The 19,917-nt window shown below is 42.5% G+C and overlaps 1 protein-coding gene across 2 annotated transcripts in view; it reads right to left on the reverse strand.

Moving 5' to 3' along the window:
• Positions 1–1,974: 1,974 nt before the first annotated feature.
• Positions 1,975–19,917, reverse strand: part of LOC311013033 (guanine nucleotide exchange factor VAV3-like) — a 48,448-nt gene continuing 30,505 nt past the window's right edge. Inside the window, exons 18-28 of one of the 2 annotated variants that reach the window (XM_084008899.1) lie at positions 19,265–19,287; positions 18,020–18,044; positions 16,454–16,584; positions 13,953–14,018; positions 13,681–13,715; positions 13,423–13,539; positions 10,379–10,466; positions 9,838–9,967; positions 5,633–5,686; positions 4,077–4,225; positions 1,975–2,746 (exon numbers count right to left, since the gene is read on the reverse strand). In XM_084008899.1, the coding sequence (XP_083865025.1) occupies positions 2,705–2,746; positions 4,077–4,225; positions 5,633–5,686; positions 9,838–9,967; positions 10,379–10,466; positions 13,423–13,539; positions 13,681–13,715; positions 13,953–14,018; positions 16,454–16,584; positions 18,020–18,044; positions 19,265–19,287 (860 nt within the window). In that variant the 3' untranslated portion in view covers positions 1,975–2,704. The remainder of the gene's footprint in view (positions 2,747–4,076; positions 4,226–5,632; positions 5,687–9,837; positions 9,968–10,378; positions 10,467–13,422; positions 13,540–13,680; positions 13,716–13,952; positions 14,019–16,453; positions 16,585–18,019; positions 18,045–19,264; positions 19,288–19,917) is intronic. The other variant, XM_084008900.1, reaches the window with a different exon arrangement.

Raw genomic sequence — 19,917 nt, forward strand, 5'->3', positions numbered from 1 at the left:
ATAAGAATGGGCTAAAGACAGGGTTTTTGTTTCACAAACGCAAGCAATTGTGTGACACGCAGTCTACAAGTGGTAGCAGAAACTAATAATAAACTAATAAAATGTAGTGCTTTAGAAAATGCTCTACAGTTTCTCTACAAAGCTTTACATCTGATAACTCAACACAATCCCTTTTAAAATTAATTTGGCTCTGTCATTTCCTCCTTGATGATGTCACAGAACCGGGCATCCTTTCTTTCCTCGAGTGTCATTAAATGGGGACAACGAAATATCATCCAAGTGTGTGTTCCTTCTTCCTTTTGATGACTATCATTTTGTGAATTATGATTAGTCGCTTTCTTGACAAGAGTTAGAGGAGGAGATACAATGATGTCTGTCCATTAAATATGAATGAGTGAATATGAGATTATCTTACCCAAGTATACAAGGGTAAAGTAAAATGTCTGAATACGCTTAATGGACTCTGAATAAACTATGTTGGATTTTTTAAAGAATGGGGTTGAAGGACAGTAAAGGAAACCAATGTAAACGCCCATTACATTCAAGAATACACCAACATATACAGATAGATACACATCACACCCCACACTTAATGCCTTTTCTACAGACAAGTGATTAGACTGTAAACACAACCATGTTTCTCAGTGATGCCTCACTGGATTTAACGAGAAAACCAGACAAGATTCAAGATAATTCAACAAAAATGGCCGACAATGAATGTAAAGAGCCACGTCAATTAACCTAACAACCTGACGCTTCTAGAACATCACCAGCACAGAAACAAACAACATAAACAATATAAACTCCACCGCGGCTGCAGCCACAAACGCATCGCAAACAAACAGGGAGCTGCACAGACATTCACATGTATTGTTGTTGTTGTTGCACTTACCTGTCTGAATGCCGTCGCGCAAGTATTACGCAGGTCAAGGTCCGCCACAGTCTGTTCCGCGTTTTACCTCTTTGTTCGTGCTACAAACGTTATTGTCCACTCAGGCTCTCCGTCCCACGCGCCCCACAGTTTTCAAACATGTTTGAGCTGAAGGCTGTGCAGTAGTAACTTCAAAAACGCATCTCGCTGAAGTGCACGTGCACGCTGACATCACCGCTGTAAAATCCATTTAGCATGTTAGCATTTAGCATATACGTAGCCGATCCAGAGAGCGCCTGTTGATCAAAGTAGGTGTGTTTGATTTCGGTCACTTAGCCTGCTGGCCAGGTGGAGCATCAAACCAGTTATTCATTTACTTATTTTTTTAATTCGGAAGATTCTTTTTTTAACAATGCTAAGCGTAAATTAAGTGATTCTTTGTTGAAAAGCATTGTTGTACTGTTCACAAACTGATAAAGTGGACCAGTTGCTACTGAAGACCCCACTCCCCCGGGCTGTCGAGGTGCATATTCAGCATGCACCCGAGTGTTCTGCCCTCTTGTGGCCGCAGACACACCAGCTACTTCAGACAGACGGGTGTACAGAAACACCAGCAACTTCACTGGGGCAGCTGCTAATGAAAGTAATCATAATTATAATTTGATTTATTTTATTTTGTTCCATTCTAACATAATCTCGTTTTTTTAATGGGATTTTCAAAAAAGTGCACAAAATCGACTTAAAAGATAATTCACTATTCCCATCCTATGTTCAACTTAGTATAAACTTAGTAAATTGGTTCAGATGTAGTATATCACCACTAAAGCTTAATTTATTCCTGCAGTCCTGTCATCACTGTGAGGTTGCCAAACAACCAACAGACATAACCCCTTGTTAAACCACCACTATCTTCACACTGAATCGATAGATAAGAGAGGGGCATCAATCAAAACCACAAAAAAAGTGTATTTTCCCAGAGAAGGAGGGAAAAATGAAAGGGTGAAGTAGATTTAAAATTTTGACAAATGTTTCACAAATATGCTCCTTCATGTTGAGGTAGGGATTCAAGCAGTGATTTGAAAAGAAAAGACAGGAATCAAAGCTTGGAGACATAGCTTTATGCTGCTGGATTTCAACACTTATTAACTACTTTGTCTTAAGATGTGCTGTTCTGAAACGATACGGCCAAAATCACTTCTGGCGCCACAAGACTAAAGTCATTAAGATTGCACACACGCCGCATGTGCACGGCAGATCGATCCTCCACGCTGTGCTACTGAAATCCTTCCATTCTCTTTTATTTCCAATCATTTCAGTGACTGCATTTAAATATCACACGTTTGTTTCGGTCCAGTGTTTGAAACAGTTCAAAATAAAAGTCTTAGACAGAAAGTTGAACACACAAAACACTCGGTGCGGTCACTGGGCAGTGCGCTGTCAGCGGGATCTGTGTTCCAGTTGGGTGACTGAGCCTTGCTGGTATTGGAACATGATGACAGTGAAGGCAGGTCTCACACCAGCCGATGGAGTCATCAATAATAAGACAAGGTGAGGGAGTGGGGAGGGTTATCTAGGTACAGCACGTGCACTTCCCAGTGGGCCGCGGGGGCAGACAGGGCCGCAGAGAGGCAAGATATGGTGTGACGCTCCAGGAATCTGTGATTTGACATCTGCTCTGGGTGAGAGTCTGTCAGAGGGCAGGAGGAGGTTTTCCAGGGCATCGCCACTTCCTCTTTCAGTCTAAGTGTCTGGGTTTTATGAAAGAGACCTGACTTGCAGGGCACTGAGTGGCCGGCTTTCAGTCGACGCTGAATTGGCGTTCATCCCGCGGAGTCAGTCCTCCTCTTCCACGTAAGTCGAGGGGAACCAGCCCATCTGAGAAGCAACCAAAGAGGCAACAATTCAGGCAGCAGCACATTTATTAGACAGGATATATATTTCATGCACTTTTTGTATTTCCCCACACTTTCTCTCAATTTTGAATGGTGCGTTGTCCTCACGTCAACCCCTCTTACTCTACACATGGTGCGTACCGTGAGAAGTTACCCAGAGGTTGCATAATGCCCAGATTCACAGACAGTTTCACACTGCCCCTTCCCACCCCGCCGAGATCAAACAACCCTCTACGCAGGTGCCACAAACCCTCACCAGTTTCCCACCACCAAACAGCCTCAATTATGTCTGACAAGTATTTTACCGCGGCACCAGCCAGGCACCCTCGTATCAAGCATTTGAGCTTTAATTCCATCCATCCATCGTCTACTGCTTATCCTGTATTCAGGGTACCGGGGGGGGGCTGGAGCCGATCCCAGCTATCATTCGGCGAAGGCAGGGTACACCCTGGACAGGACGCCAGTCTATCACAGGGCCGACATGTAGAGACAAATTCACACTCACATTCACACCTACAGGCCATTTAGAGTCATCAATGAACCTATCCCCATCCTGCATGTCTTTGGACTGTGGGAGGAAGCAGGAGAACCCGGAGAACCCACACTTACACGGGGAGAACATGCAAACTCCACACAGAAGGAACCCGACCCCAACCCGACAGTGCTACCCCAGCTTTAATTAAACACTTAAAATATTTGTTGCCTGTTTAAGTCTGTACATGCACTGGAACTCTACTGCTCAGATAATTAAACCATAATGAAGACTTCCTTTAGTAAAAATAAAAAACGTTTAATGAATATGCTACATTGTTTTAATTACCTGACCAAAAACCAAGCCTAGTGTTGCCAACTCTTTTCTAATGAAAGTAGCGAGCAGCCCTCGCTCCAAAAGTCCTTAAATCGGGAGGGAAAGTTGCCAAAAAAATAGTCTTATGTGTGTCTTATTGTGAGTACGCAGAGCCTTCGAGCTGGAAGCTTGTGGAAGACGCGGTGAGTGCATGAGCAGCGTGCACACCTGCCTGTAGGTAAGGTTTCATTCAGGCAAAATGAAATGACTGGACGGGCTTATTACAGTCCTGCAGCAGCTTTCTTTTTTCATGTGTCAGAGCATTTGATTCATTAATTGCTGTTGGGATTTTTGGAAGAACATTACTATCCCTAGCTTTAAGCTCAAAGAGGGTAGAAAGTTACTTTTATTATGTATCAGAATACATGCGTAACTACCACTGTGTATACGAGCAGATGGCACAAAAACACTCGAGTAAGGATACAAATGTGTAACATTATTTGCCGGGATCCTACAGCAGACCTACCCTGCCGTCGATCTCTCCCTTCCACCACCCGTTGGTCATCTTGGTATAGATCTTGATGATGTCTCCCTGCAGCAGGGAGAGCTCCCGTGTGTCTCTGGAGGAGAAGTCATAGCGTGCCACCGCAATACCCACCACCCTGGGAGAAAACACTGAGACAAAGACATCTTGTTTCATTAGACAGCGTAACTACATTTCAATACTCTTTAAAAATGCTCACAATATACTACACTTTAGGCCTGTTCGATTAATCGATTTTAATCGCGATTATGTAGTTAGGACGATGTTAAAAACGTGAAACTCGTAAAATCGATTTTTTAGTTAAGTTAAAGTTCTGCACTTTATTCATTCATTTTTGTTTAATGGACACATAAAAAAAAACGGGTTTTTTTTTGTTTACAAGAGGTCTACAAGAAGATAACATGGAGCAAAGCCAGATGGCTAAAGTTCATTAATTGTTCTTTATATTAATCCCTTGAGGGATTTTTTGTTTAATAAGAGCAAGGTTTGCACTCAAATCCCAATGGGGAAATTATTTGCAAAATGTTCAATAAAAAACAGCATATTTGAAATTATTTATTTGCCTTTTGTCATTTCACAAAATAATCACAATCGTAATTGAAAATCGGATTTTGAGAGAGAAAAATCTGGATTTTATTTTTGGGCAAAATCGAACAGCCCTACTTCACTTATATGCATACATATATTGTGATACACTTTGACAATTGAGTAAACTCAAGGACCACTCCAAACCAACCAAGTACGAGCAAACTCAGGCTCTCTGTGTTTTGTTCAAGGTTTTCATTGCAACGGTGTGAACCACATTTCTCACAGGTTTCATCCACAGAAAAATCACTAAGAACCTCAAACGCTTGCACCTGAGTCATATCGAGTGCAAAAGCAAGACGAAAAAGACGAGAAAGGAGAAATATACAGAGCAGCCCAGCTCGGCGAAGACAGGTCATGGGTTATCGTAGTCATGTGATAATCAAATTAAAAGTTAATGTTCAACGCTGCACTAATCAGGTTATACAAGGCCATGAGCACACATGCTTGTAGACACAGGTGTGCATGGGTTTATTAGTGCAAATACAGTCGACACGACTGGGAAGATATGCCGGATGAAAGGTATAGATCTACTCCCTCTGTGTGTGTGTGTGTGTGTGTGTGTGTGTGTGTGTGTGTGTGTGTGTGTGTGTGTGTGTGTGTGTGTGCGTGTGCACTTACTTCCATTGCTATCCTTGTACTGTTTTTACATTGAAATTAAGTCTAAAGCAGCGATTTGTGTTGTGTAGGACATTTGCTGAATTGATCATGTGATTGTTGAATTTTAGTTCAGTTATTGCTCACATATGGGGAGATATCAGAGCTGTCAGATATTGCGGATGATGGGCATTCCATGGCAATTCGTAGGATCCTCGCAATATGACGTAAAAGCGGCATCATTAGTAAAATATTTAACAGACACGGGGAGAAACAGGACAGTTTGTGTCTTTGGAAGCCTGGAAATGTGGGCATACAGCAAGGGAGATATGAAAAGAGAAAAGATGTAACTGTACCTGACCAGAAAGGCGAGGAGGAGGGAGGAACAAAGCTGCACCCGCCAAGAGGAACTACAGAGAAACGGGAAGCGAGTGATGGGCGGTGAGGGGGAGGGGGGGCGGGGGGATTCAGGCCGTAGTGGGAGCAAAGAGAGAACATAAGCAAAGTAAACACAAGTTTGACAGAAAGGGAGTATGATAGAGGGTAAAGGAGGGAGGGAGAGAGAGAGAGAGAGAGAGAGAGAGGAAGGAAAAGTTGGCAAAGTCAAAAAACAAGCAAAAAGCGAAGCAACGGGTCTGAGAGGAGAGTGAGAGAGGAGGGCAGAACAGTGAAAGCATCAGACAGTTTGCCATTTCAGCTTGATATGTAGCGCTGACCGAACATACGTACACACTTAACTCAACCAGAAGAATGCCCACATGTTCACATACTCTTGTCTGGAGCTGTTTCGGACTAAACCCCTTAGTTTGAATTATGTTATTATACATTTTAATGATATTTGAGACAATAATCCGCTTCCAACTGTTTGGTAAAAGATTGGAGAGGACCCTTTCAATGAAGCCAGGTCCATCAAGAAATGCATTTCCCTGAGTGGAAGAACTTGACTGGTAGAGGGAAGCAGAGCAGGAGAAACACCAGCCGTGTATCCATTCAATTGTCAAGAGAATTTCTAGCGAACCTGACCTCAGTCCCATCATGAGCCTTCGGGAGGATTTAGTGCATCAGACAAATACATTGTTATCTTCTGATTGTTTCACAGCCGTTACGTTCTAAAACTCAAAAAAGCACACTCACATTACCGGATATTGAATGAATGCAGCCAAAGCACACGCTTCATCCTGTCTCTGTGGGGCCTGGTGGTGTGTGTGTGTGTGTGTGTGTGAGTGTGTGTGTGTGTTTGTGTGGTTCAAACTGTTACACCAACAGCAGCACACAGCAGCTCTCTGCACACAGCGGTGGAGAGGAATGAAGAGCAGGAGAAACACCAGCCGTGTATCCATTCAATCGTCAAGAGAATTTTAAGCAAACTTTGCGAATAAGAGGCGTTTCCATCTCCTGAGTTTGGAGCGAACAAACTCGACTACAGTGTCGTTTGGTTTTGAAGTTGGCGCTATAGGCAACGCAAGGCTGTGGCACGCGCAACACAGTAGAAGTCAAATACAGTGAATACAGCTGATCAGTTATGTGAGTTAAATGTTTGATAATGTTTTTTAGATTTAATCGGCGGAGTTTCCATAATCCATTTATCGCATTAACTATATTTCAACAAAGGCACAAAGGATGTTTTATAGAATTCTGCTGTTTCCACTCAGCTTTTCTAATGCGATACGTCAATAATGCGGATAAAATATATATAACAAGGACAAGTTTACATTCAAAAGATAAAATATGTACAATTTCTACTACAATCTTCTCCTGGTGAAAATACGAAATAGCACATTTTTGTGTGTTCCATTATAATCACAACATTTTTGGTTACCCCAAAAAGTGATTGACAATATATTGTTGTTTTTTAGGAAAATGCTGCAAATTGCACCTTTAAGTTAAGACATGACTGTTTGAGGTCTGAACGTCCGCTTATTAGCACCTCGCTGATGTTCTCGTGGTTGAATGGGAGCAAATCCCTGCAGCCAGGTATTGAAAAGTGTTTGTAGCAGCATATGTCACAGCATCGATTCCCATGTTTTTTTTAAATCAGCTGTTACATACCTTTGGCTGTGCAGCTATTCTACCCGCTTCCTAACACGGCAATAACAACCTTTTTGAGCGAGCAAAAAGCAGCAGTGTGGGGTTAAGCATGCGTCTGGGCACAGCACGGCGCTCCGACAAAGCAATCGGCGCCGCGGAGCCAACGACTTCTGCTCCCGTACGAAATCCCATCTGAGCCAGCAGACTCTCGCTCTCAGAGAACCACCTGCTGTCATCACAACAATATGGCGCTGTGCCTTCTCCCTCCCCCCCCACAGGAAGAAGTAAACGCAGGTCAATATGTGTCAACTGTTTGTCACACAAACAAACAGTATCTGGAGGTTGATACTACAATGTGATACAGTATAGATTCTCTAATTTGAATAGGATTTACATATAATTAAGACAACAGAATTGTATATCCCAATAACACTGATACTTTAAAAATGGTTTTAAATTATAACCCATCGACTCAGCTGGACTTAATTAAAGACGCTGGCTTTGGTCTCTCTGAGCAAATTACTCCCAATTTTGACGCTTCTTCCATACTTCTGTATCTTGCGATTGTTTGCTCAGCCTTGCATTCAGTTTTCTTTCCTATGATGTGTCTGTTTTGAGATTCAAAACCATTTTGTGTGTGCTTTTGTTTTTTTTCTGTGTTTCGGTATGACATCTGCCTTTCCACGGAGGCTGTTTACCAGACAGAGAATGGCGGTGCCCACACTAAGTCTGTCTACGGGGGTGGACGACTTAAGGCAATAATAATCTATCCCAGAATGCACTGAGGATCTGTCAAGGCTCTCTCAAAGAAGGCAGCGCGGGGTGAATGGCAGCGAAACACAAACACACCTCTCGCGGAGCTGCTTTGAAACCCCCGATGCGCCGGGAGACCGACGCTGCCGAAAGCCGGCAGAGGGACGAGGATGTAGCAGAATTTTACATCCGAGCAGACACAAAGGGCTAACTTTGACTTTGTTCCCGCTTTGTCTGCTTGCCTCCGCTGCAGCGGCTGCGGTTGTTTACACGCAACGCCTCTCTTTAAGTTGAGACAGTTTACCTCCAGCTGCTTTCTGCTCTTTTACATCAGATCATATTTGCAAACTTTTCCCCAGTTTTTTTTGTTTTTGTTTGTTTGTTTGTTGTTGTTGCCGCCGGAAACAGTCCCTCAGCTGGACCAGGGGTATCCCCCCCAGGTGTGTCGGCAGCAGGCGGCTGTCACGCGGTTTTCCTCCGTTGCCAGCCCAAGTGAAATGTCATGTCCTGTCAGGAAAATTGTGAAGCCATCTCGGAGCCGAGCAGCGTGCGGAGTGTGACGTTTGGAGTAGCGGGCTCCTGGTGCTTGCCTGGGGCACTGGGCCCTAACTGAGTCCTCTCCGCCGAGCCTGGTAAGCTGCCGAGGCTCCTTTCTATTTCTTTCACTCACTGTCTCTCTCACTTCCTCCTTTGCCTCCTTTTTTGCTCTCCCTCTTTTTTTCTCCCTTTTGTACCCCCGTGCCTCTCCTTCACCCCATTCACACTTGGTATGAGCATGCCTCTGTAATTCATTTGGGTAAGGAAGGGCACATTCAGACACATCAAGGTTTTCCAGTCTGTACACGAGCATAAATAGCTGTATATCTCCACCTCTTTCACTACTTTTCATTTCTCCCTCTCATCCCCTACTTCTGTCCATTTCATTCTAACCTCATTCACGGTCCTTCTCTCGCTCTCCATTCCTAACCTGCCTCTTCCCCGAGACCTCTCTGTCTTTCACATGCCTCCTCCAGGTGAATGAGCGTCTGCCTCGTCTCCAAGGACTAGTAATGACGCAGGGAATGGACCTGTTGAACTTTAGCGCAAACATGGATTTATTCACGCCTGTTCATGGAGATTAACAGGCTGAAATCAACGATGCTGCTTTACCGCTTTAACATAACGACACAGCCGGTCACTATCGATTAAATCTCTTCCTGTTCAATTCAAACGTAAGTATTCCCTGTGAAATGATTTTATCATGTTCTATTGAAGTTCACATTTAGCAAAATCATCTACAGCTTCTCGCATGTCTCAGATCATCAAATTTAGGACTACCTCAGGTATTAAAACACCACTTTGAATTAATAACCAAGCAACTGCTCTGCCATCATGATTTTGTAATGTAAGGAGGGCCATTTTCCTACAACTCTCAGAAGGGCAGGCATATAGTGCATTAGCTGCTCTGCAGAAATAAAACAAAGCGAGTGAGAAACCTCTTTCAGCGAACTGTCCTCAGTTTTTTCTTGTGTTTTCTATTTCATGTCATATCAGTTTCCATTGACTGTTTACAGAGAGGCTGTGCAAGCACGTCTACTTCCCAGCGAAAAAACAACTCTCCTTACTTTATCTGATCGGGCACTTGTAGCAAAAACCCACCCCTCCCCCCCCATGCTCCACACAGGTCAAAACAAATGCTTTCAAATTACTTTCAACTGTAACCAGCTCAAGATCTGATCTGATCTGGTATCATTTCCTCCTGTCAGACAGTGTCGGGGAAGAAAAAAAACTTGGGACTCACCATTGCCAGCCTTGATAATGGCCTTTGGCATGCATCCATTGGACAGTTCCCTATAGGGGACCTGCAGAGTGGTGTCAAGACTGCTGAAACCCTCCTTCAGAGAGTGCTGCTTGTAGTATTCCACCAGGTCCTGTGTAAAACAAGCACAATAAAACAAAAAACACACCCGTAACAATGGTAATCCTGATCTAGATGCTATTGTGTACAAATGTAAAGAAAGCAAAGACGTGCGGGCAAGTTGGCGAGGAAGGAGCTGCTTGTTTGATCTTTACTGAGCCAGTGTTCTTCAGAAGGGCTCCAAACCACAATATACTTTGTGATCTGCTCATTTCAAGTGTAATACCCGAAATAAGCCAATATTGATATATGAAATACAGGCAGCTGCTCGCATGCCATTGTAGCTTTGTGAGCGTGAAAAGGAATGTAGATATAAACCACTAGTAGGCACTTTTTTATTATTGTGTGAAGCAAAAACCTTTCGGGGGTTTATCAATGCCACAGTGCTTTAGATCCAGACAGTACAAATACAGAAAGCCCTTACCAGCACAGTCTTGAACAGCCGAGTCTCAGCGATGTAAAAGCAGCCATCCTTGGTCAGAATCTTAATGTGCTTGACTTTCTCGTTGAACCTGTGGAGGATGAATAAGACATGGGCCACTAATCCACTATACACGCGTTTCTATGGCGAAGCGTCACGAAGGTCTGTCTCAGCTGACTGACGGCTGCCACGCCGAGCAACTCCGTTTGACGGGAACACCTCCAGTTTCCCCTGCTGTGGAAATCAGATCCAATTCACCCACAGCAGATAATAAGAGAAGCCTCATAGGATTTCCCCCCAGTCTAAGACTGTAATATGAATTCATAATGTTAATCAGTGTCGACCCTTCAGCACAGATAATGTCTTAGAGGCGACGTGAGTCGCGAGTAAAACCAAACAGTGGTTTTCCTTCTTAGATGGTTTCATTTGAGGCAGAAGGAGCTAAACGAATCAAGTTATTAACAAGAAAAAAACATATATATATAACTAAAAGTATTTCTTTCTTTTTACCTTCAAGACCTTTGCAAAACTCTGCAACTCTCTTTAATGGCGTATCAAGGCCCCTCTACTTTTGTGTCCAGAATCGTAACGTTATATATATTTTGATGTATATTTAGTAAGTAATCTAAAACATTTTCAATAAATCCCACCAGAAAAGATGCCAGGTCTACATGGGAGAATTACGCCAAAGGTACGTTGTCATGGCCACACATCACCTGTGGACACTGATGTTTCAGACGGATACGTTGGTCTCTAGTAAGTGGTTAGCGGAAATCGGATCCCTCCCTCCCAATAGATAATAAATGAGAAGTTGAAAACATGTTCTTATTTTGTTTTGCCTTTCATTATTTGGTCCCGTTTTGTTTTTTTAAAAAACCAAGCCACCAGATCCTGGAAGACTCCATTTAGTGTGCTCACAACCTAGAAAATGTTATCAAAACTTTATAAATAATTATAATTGTAAAACATACTGTATAGTACGTGAAAGTGTATGCTATAGGCTGGATTAAATAATCATTTAATAATCATGTGAGAATCACAGCTCAGGCCAACTACTTTGGTGGAAAGTAATGGGGAGCAACCTTGAAAATACATACATACGCTGTTCAGCACACACATGAATACTGTAGGCTCCGATGGCGGCGCGCTGTATACATCGCATGTCTCCCACAAGGTGATGTGCGAGTTACGATGCAAATAGATCTGCATTGTAAATCTCCCGGTGTATAATGGATGAGAGGCATACGATCATGTTCCAAATTCACAGATAGATGATGAATATATGACGAGTAATACATTATTGATGCGTGGTGAGTTATCCCGGTTCAGTGCCTCCTATTGGCTTCCCGAGGCTGGACACACACGCACACAAACATCATTCAACACACACACACACACACACACACACACATACAAACTGTAGTGTCTAGTGACACTAGACGGTTCCGGTTGATTAGTAGCAGCTTTCTGTACAAAGCTCCATTATCTCAAAAGGCCATCCTGATAATGATCTTAAGCAGTGAGACAGGCAATTAGGATTGGAGTGTTCAGAAACCGGGCCCTGTACATCAAAGCTTTGAACGGGGGACGGTGTGAGTCCACCAAACTAAATGGGCTGGAATGGTGGTGTCACCGGCTAAATAGTCTTAACAGCCAAATACTATTTCGGAGGACACCCTCAATCGTTATAATCTCTTAGAGCCATCATGTCAGGTCGGGAGGACTCGATATTTCTTTTTTTTTTTCTCTCTCTTTTTTTAAAGACTGAATAAGCTTTGATGTAGCTTGAAAGATATTCACTAGTTAAATGGCCAGTGTTGTATTTCAAAAGAGAGCTACCGAAGCAAGCGAACTTGCAGATAAAGAAGCCATTTATTGAGGCCTACAGAGATGGATGTTTTATCTGCAATTCCAGTGCGTTTGCTAGCCTTCTTTTGAAATACACTTCTAAGCCTGATAGCCAAAGAGCAGCAAATGGTATGATGCAAGGCTATCGGGCTCTTCTTGAACATACAGCGTGTCTGAGCAGACAAGACAGACAATGGATAGAAAGCAAAACAGATCATCCCATTCGACCTCTTCGATGTGTGGACTGAGCCCATCATCAGGCTGAACTCAAGTTAACTACAACAATGTTGAGGTATGATGTCGGGTTCAGAGGGTTCAAATCTCAATTACCTGAGTTTTGGTAACTGGGATATTTGGTTAAAAGGGATATTTATCTAAGTGTAGCTCGATATAATTGATGCAGAATGACTTGCTTGATGCTCAGAGCCTAAAACAATTACAACAACTACATTAACAACAGCATCTGGTTCTAGAAACATGCCTCACTGTCATCAGTTATCACAGGGACTATTTCTTCTGTACTATCCAATTAAAACTGTTCACTGCCAGGTCTGGGAATTATCCAGGGCAAATAGTAACAGGAAATCATTTTTCAAGCACAATACTGAAGCAATTTATGTCCAGAAACAGCAACTGCTTATTAATTGTTCCTTTATGAATCAATTATTAAATGTGGATGGGTTTTTATATTAAAAAGACAAATAAAACTGTGACAAAGAGCTGTGACGCTGTTTACACCAAAAAAGGTGGTGAACTTTTCAAGTAAAGGCGTGGACTTCACCTCCACCTCAAAGTGTAACTGTAAGTCTTTAAACTGTAGCTTGAGCACTTAGTGTTGAAGAGAGTAAAACAGAATTCAAGTCATATATTATATGCCTAACTGTGCCTGTCTTGGTGTTTACAGGCCTTAAAAAAATAGTAGTATTTCTAATAAACTTTGGCAACAGCTGGGGTATAATGCCAGTGGCCTCCTCCAATCCCCCATGCAGTAAACTGCAAAGGTAATGAACAAAAACAACAACAAAAAATCATGAATGTTTGGTTGCTTGAATGATTCTCACCATTCAGCCCTCGCAATAAGTTGTTTTTTCCCACAAGGCTGTTTTCGTTTATTCTGACATTCTCGGTAAACTGTTGTAAATGAAAATTGTAGATTTCGTTTGGAAGTAAATGGAAAAACAAGCCATGGTGTCACTTACTTTATACTAATGGCGTACTCAGTGCACTCTTTACTCCTGTGCCGGACCAAATAAGTGCTGTTTCCTCGGTCCAGAAGCTCCACCTCAGCCTGGTATCTCTCCATAGGCCCTGCAAACCTGAACCACCCAGGAACAACTACTGCACTTTACACTGCAATCAATCATTCTGACGAGAACAGTCGATACAATCAATACAAATGGAGTAAGAATGACTTGTGGTTATCGTCAAAAAATCAGTCATCCGCTTTCACCGCTTACCAGAGCTGTGCCGAGTAGTCGACGGGTTTTGGAACCTGGCATAGGAAAGAATTGTGGGTTATTTTGTGTTTTTATGGAGTTGATACGGAGGGGTGGAGGTCATTTGTGGTAATGTGATAGTCAAGCTCCATTTAATGGCTAAAATCACTCTTCTACAGCGACTAACAGCACCAACATTCTTTGCCAAGACATCAATAGCAGCCATTATCCACCGAATGCATTGTAATCACAGTAAATGTGTCTTATTGATTACGAAAAATATGCACACTTACACACGGGCACGGCCTCACAGCGTCACTTGGAAAGAAGCCAATCTTGCTTGTCGCCAGAATTTTACCCTGCAATGGCAACTGGCTGTTAATCACATTATATTTCTCTCTCTCTCTCTCTCTCTCTCTCTCTCTCACACACACACACACACACACACACACACACAAAATCACTTCTATAAATCCTCAGCAATTAGCACACAACAAGCAGTGCATCTAATTTGCAGCCCAAGTTAATTATGGTTCAAACTCTGCCGGCAGTTAGATTTGTGCTGCATCAAAACAAGAGCCTCGTTTAACACTAAATAATGGATCTTATTCTGGTCGTTGAATATCCAAACAGCGTGAGCTCTCTGGCTCGCACTAAAGACTAACAACTGCATTTTAGCTAACCCGCCTCAAGCACAACACAAGCTTTGTATGAAAATCATTAATTCTTTCTCCAAACATGGTGTAGACTTTTTTTATTTTCTTCATCCAACTAAATAAAACCACTTTGGTTAAACAATTCACAACATTCTCATACAAACCTGCTCCTACGTGGAGTTTATTTCATAACCACAATTCTCTATCATGTATATATATATATATATATATATATATATATATATATACACACACACACACACACACACACACACACAACACAGATCATTTGAGTTCCCAGTTCTGACTTTGAGGTCAATTTGAAGTCCATTGAGTCAATTTGAGAAGACAGTAAGTGTTGAGGGCATGTGGAGCTCCTCATTCAGCTTCCTGCCCTGTTTATGCTTTCCTCCTCACTCCTCTTTATTAGAGTCTGAAATGCTTTTTGGGACCGTGCAAGCCCCGGCAGTACCTAGATTGGAAAGCGAATCTTCACCCATCTCTGAGATTCATTCTGTGTAATAACATTTCATCAAAGGTTTTTTTTTGAGAGCCCCTCTCTATTTGTTATGCCTCCGATAAGCGTATGATAAAGATTAAACTTATTACTCTGTTGGCATAAATAGGGAGCCGCCAAAGGATCAAATGAAATTACAGTGATTGATTGTATTGTTCTGCCAGTGGGATGGGGGATAATTGCCTCCTGGGTAACAGGAGATATGAATTCTCAATGTTCTGTAATTCCATCCTCTGGCGCCACTAGGGACACTGAAGATTAAAGGAACCCTGTGGAGGTTTCATTGTAAACAAACAGGGTTTCCTTTAGATTCACTATTTCCCTACAAAATACTGTGATCGTAACACCTAACAAACTTGTTGAGACCCCTTTTTTTTGCATGCTTTGACATTTGTATTGTTTGAGATTGTAGTCTTCTTCATCACCTTCTCTTTTTAATTTCTGCATGCTACATTTTTCAGCTCATTCCTCCCCCCAGCTGTTGATATGCATTACCTCCGTCGCTGCAGAATTTTTGCAGAAATGTGAAAGAAGCACTGACACCAAATCATAAACATAATTAAACATTGTCTCCTGGTGGATAGCCTTCTTGCAGCATCATTATGCGGGACAGAGATAGACACAAATGTGTATAATCATTTAATTCCTTTAATTATCCTCTCCCAGCACGGTTACCATGGTAGCAAATAATGCAGCGCCATCAGGTCTGCAGCGTGACATTCTGCTAGCAGTTCTATCGGCTTACAAGAAGTCTCCTGGCATTCATGTCCTCACCCTCCACCTTGTGCTCTGTCACAACAGAGGGAAACATGGAGCATAGGAAATCGGGCTAACCGCCAACTCCCAGTCGGAGCCGTTGGCAAAGACGGCGGTCTGATTGGAGCAGCACCAACTGGAGGATGAGGCTTTAATGCCACCGTAAAGCAGAGTGAGAAACAGCTAGGGAGGCTGCCGGAAGACCCCAGATAAATCGCCCATCCTTTCAAAAATAGATAAGGTCAAACACTGTCAACCTTTGGCTGACCTCGTGAGATGGTTGCTAAATGTGCCCGTACATGAGGTTGAGCACCAACCATTAAAAGCATCCTCCAGAGGCTCCGCTGTCTGCTGTTTTATTGTCTCACTGTGGCACTCAATTAATCAAGTGGAGCCACTAATTGGTTAGATCATCTGATGCAGGCTGTGATTCAATCTGAGGTGTGAAGGAACAGACGTGGACCCAGTTTGATTGTAACCTCTGCCGAGTTCATATGGATCTTCGATTGATATTTCTAATTAGCGCTGACATCATAATAATGTCATATTTTACGGCTCGCCCCGACAGGACGCAGAATGTGATAAAACAAACCACGGTACCACTTGTGATTTATTAACAATTAATGGCCAAAAGGGAGATGAATTGTGGAAGTCACCCCATTAATATATTTTTGAAAGCTGTTTTTGCCCAGATAGTGGGACATCCAGGAAGAAGGAGCGGACAAAAAGCAGCACGGTTTCAAAACCCATGATGCCGATGAGATGTTGCGTGCACCGAGCCAAGCCGGTGAGCCGTGACATGTTATTTTTTTTTTCAGAGTCACAGATGTCGAGATAAAACGGGGACGAGCGGAGTGACACGCACCTGCCACCAGGAGCTGTGCAGGTCGGCAAACATCAGTTCAATGACATCCCCCGCATGAATGCTTAGTGGGGGCCCGCACTGGGGACAGGGGATGCCACTGTAGTCTCTGATCACAAGCATCCTGGGTAAACCTAGCAGACGGGGGGATACAAACACATTTCAACTCACATTTTTAAACATTTAACAGGGAGGAAAGCTCGGATTCATTGTTACTTTTAGGGAATAGTTAAAAAATAATGCAATAGAGAAGTTCTTTGAAAAATGACATAGAGATGAGGGCGACACTGATGACATTTAGGAGTAAACAGAGGGAATTTGAATACAGCATGTTGCTCTGACTTTTAATAAAATGGAAAGTAGTCTGATAGATGTGTGCCATTTCAGATGTTTACCTACTTTCATTAGAGCCAAGTGTAACTTAGCCCTAATTGACATGCAAAACCAAATGATAGATGCATTTTATTTTATTTTTACTGAGGTTTCAATTTCTTGCATTTTTAATTTTACCCTTTAAATGTTTAATTTATTGACAACAGATAAATAAAACCCAAACTAGGTGTATAAATGTAATTATTTCTATTTCTTGTACCAGTCATGTATACAAATCAAATCCCCTTGCCGTCATTGTCCTAAATGTTACAGCGCAATTAATCTCCAACATGTACATAAATGTCCAAACCATGAGAATGGCGCCATCCTAAAGCAGCAATTTGCTCTTGCGGGAAATTAATCTCTTCGATTCCTGTACGCTGCGGCTTCAATCTTTTCTCAGCGTGGCAGATAAACACAGCCGGAAGCATCCGGCTAAAGCTAAGACTAAACACCCCTGCCAACTTAAAAGACACAGCCACTTACTCTCCACAGACTCACACATCTAGCCCCCCTCAGACACATCTCCCTTCCGGCCACGGCTCCCCCGCAAACTAGCCCGAGGAAACTATTAGCTGCCAGTGACCTCAGATGAATGGAATATCTCACATTCATGTTTTTAATAAGAACAATAAGCATGGCTGTCTTCCTCATAAAGCCCCTTATGGGAATTGATTCATCACAAAGGCACAGCTCAGCCGATGAGGCCGAGGCATATAGACTGCTGGAAGTGCTTTCCACCACCAGCCTCTCTGCTGCTGTAGTCCTCGTAATGATTCCACCCACTCCGATTCATCTCAATGCCGTCTCGGGTTTAGCATCACAGCACGCCGAAAGAAAACTGCTTTTTTTTTTGTTGTGCATTGGATAAGAATTCCTTCCTCCTATTATTCATTTGCTATTCTTACTCATATATATTTGACAAAAGCAAACTGTTGCTGCTCTTTTTCTCCTTTGAACCCTGTGTGTTATCAGGAGAGAGTCATGTCAGTGCAGGGGGGTTAATATTTGATCACGAGGGGGGGGCATATGATATGATAACATCTGAGGGTTGGCTTTGAAGCCCCATCTATATCCTCCAGGTCTCTGACTAGTCGTCTGCGTTTGTGTTTTCTTACAGAAAACAGCTTTAAAAAAAAAAAAAGGTACAGCATAAAGCCCTTAGCAGGTTCATGAAAGTGGTCAAGCCGTACTGACCTGGGTTTGGTGGCGTTGTGCTTTCCTGTGGATGGAGAGAGAACGTAAGCAACATGGCGAAAAAAGGAAAACAGGAAGGGAGAAAAATGATGGAGGGAGGAAGACAATATGGAGAGGCCATTCATACTCGGCAGGTTCATCCTGACTTGGAGAATGAGTCATACTCTTAATTCAGTGTGTGTGTGTGTGTGTGTGTGTGTGTGTGTGTGTGTGTGTGTGTGTGTGTGTGTGTGGTCTAACCTTTTTAAAGTGAACATAGAGTAACATTTGAGAGTTTTTGAGCATTTTAATAAATAGTCCAAAAGTCACCTGGGTATCATAGAGTTCACTTTCTAGATTCGCTGGTAGGCACAGTGGGCCACAGAAATATGGCTTTTACAATGTGAGTAATAGTTCATAGTACATTTGTTTATGATTTATGTCCCACTCATGCTCATAGCTAGCTATGTGAAAATATCATGACTTTATTCTCATTCAATTCTGACCTTATTCTGATTATATTACATTTTCATTAATACGACTTCTCACAAAACACAGATGTGTGGGACGGAAAGTTTTCAACGTGAGCATAAATCTTTGCTGCAATGCATGATCTATTCAAGTCCAGGGGTTCATAAATGCATTAAAATGAATGAATGTATCAGTGATGCCACGTGAGGTCACTTCCCCCCCAAAAGACACTAAGCAGGAGAGTAAATCATGCCTACATGCGTGTTGACTCAGCAGTCGATCTACAGGAGAATAAATATTTAAAAAGCAATACAGAATGCCCGAGAGCATTATATTCCATTGTATTTATGTTTTTTGAGATGTCACCTGGCGCCTGAATTTTGCGTTTTCCCTTTTCATAAATAAAGGCATTTCCTCCATAAATTGGAACATAAAAATTCATCACAATGCAGTAAATGAAGTATTTGACGCTCAAAATCTACCGTAATGATGCCTCATAGATCTCATTTTTACAATCTGGCTTCAATTCACCACCTCGACAATGGTGAGCTGCTGTCATTTTGCTCTTCCAGAAATGCAGCAAAAAAAATCGGAACCCTGGCAACGGCTCCGCTTCTACTATCGATTACATTTAAAGAGGAGCAGCAGGGGATCTCATTAGCCAGCTGTTATGTGTTGACAGGAGTCTGGCCAATCAGCGCTGCTCATGTGTGTCATATTATCTTATCTGTTATGTTATGCTTCACTTATTATGTTGGCGTCTAAGTCAGAGAGGAGAAACGGTCCAGGACTTACCTTGGGCTTGGGCTTGGCAGAATCTGCAGTCGGGTGAGAGACGGACACAGTGAGAAGAATACAATATGAGCGTGTGGTGGCTTCCTGACATACAACCTCAGCTGTCAACCTCCGCTGGCCCTCATCACGCCTCAGAATACATAAAGACCACAGCGCATCTGCTTGAGAAGGCTTGTCAAAAAGGCCCGAGATGCCTTTCGCTGTCTGTGTATTCAGGGAAGGTAATGTAGCCGGGCTGATGCCACAGACTGCAGACAAATAGCTAAATATTGTGGCATAATCTAGCGTTGACTGCTAAACAGCATGTGCATGTTTTTCTAATAACAGAATTCAGATTTTCTTTGAGTGGGCTAATTAAATAAAAGGAATTTTGAGCCTGAGGCTGGCAAAGTAAGGGGAAGGTCAAATTATTGAAATCATCCAGAGATACGTTTTTGTTTTTTAAAATATAATTTTATAATATAATACAAATTCCATAGTATACCAGCTGTTAAATATCTTATATACAAGGTTGACAGTATGGCATGTGTGCCCAAAATGTCCTCCTTTAGGGAGCATGAATGGGCTCTGCAAATTTCATGGCAATCTGCCTTTTAGATTTTGATATTTTGTGGGTGTAAGTGTAAAACTGTGGTTTGATGGTGGCGCTGGAA

This window comes from Eutrigla gurnardus (assembly GCF_963514095.1).
Source record: "Eutrigla gurnardus genome assembly, chromosome: 4".
Classification (NCBI taxonomy): Eukaryota; Metazoa; Chordata; class Actinopteri; order Perciformes; family Triglidae; genus Eutrigla; species Eutrigla gurnardus.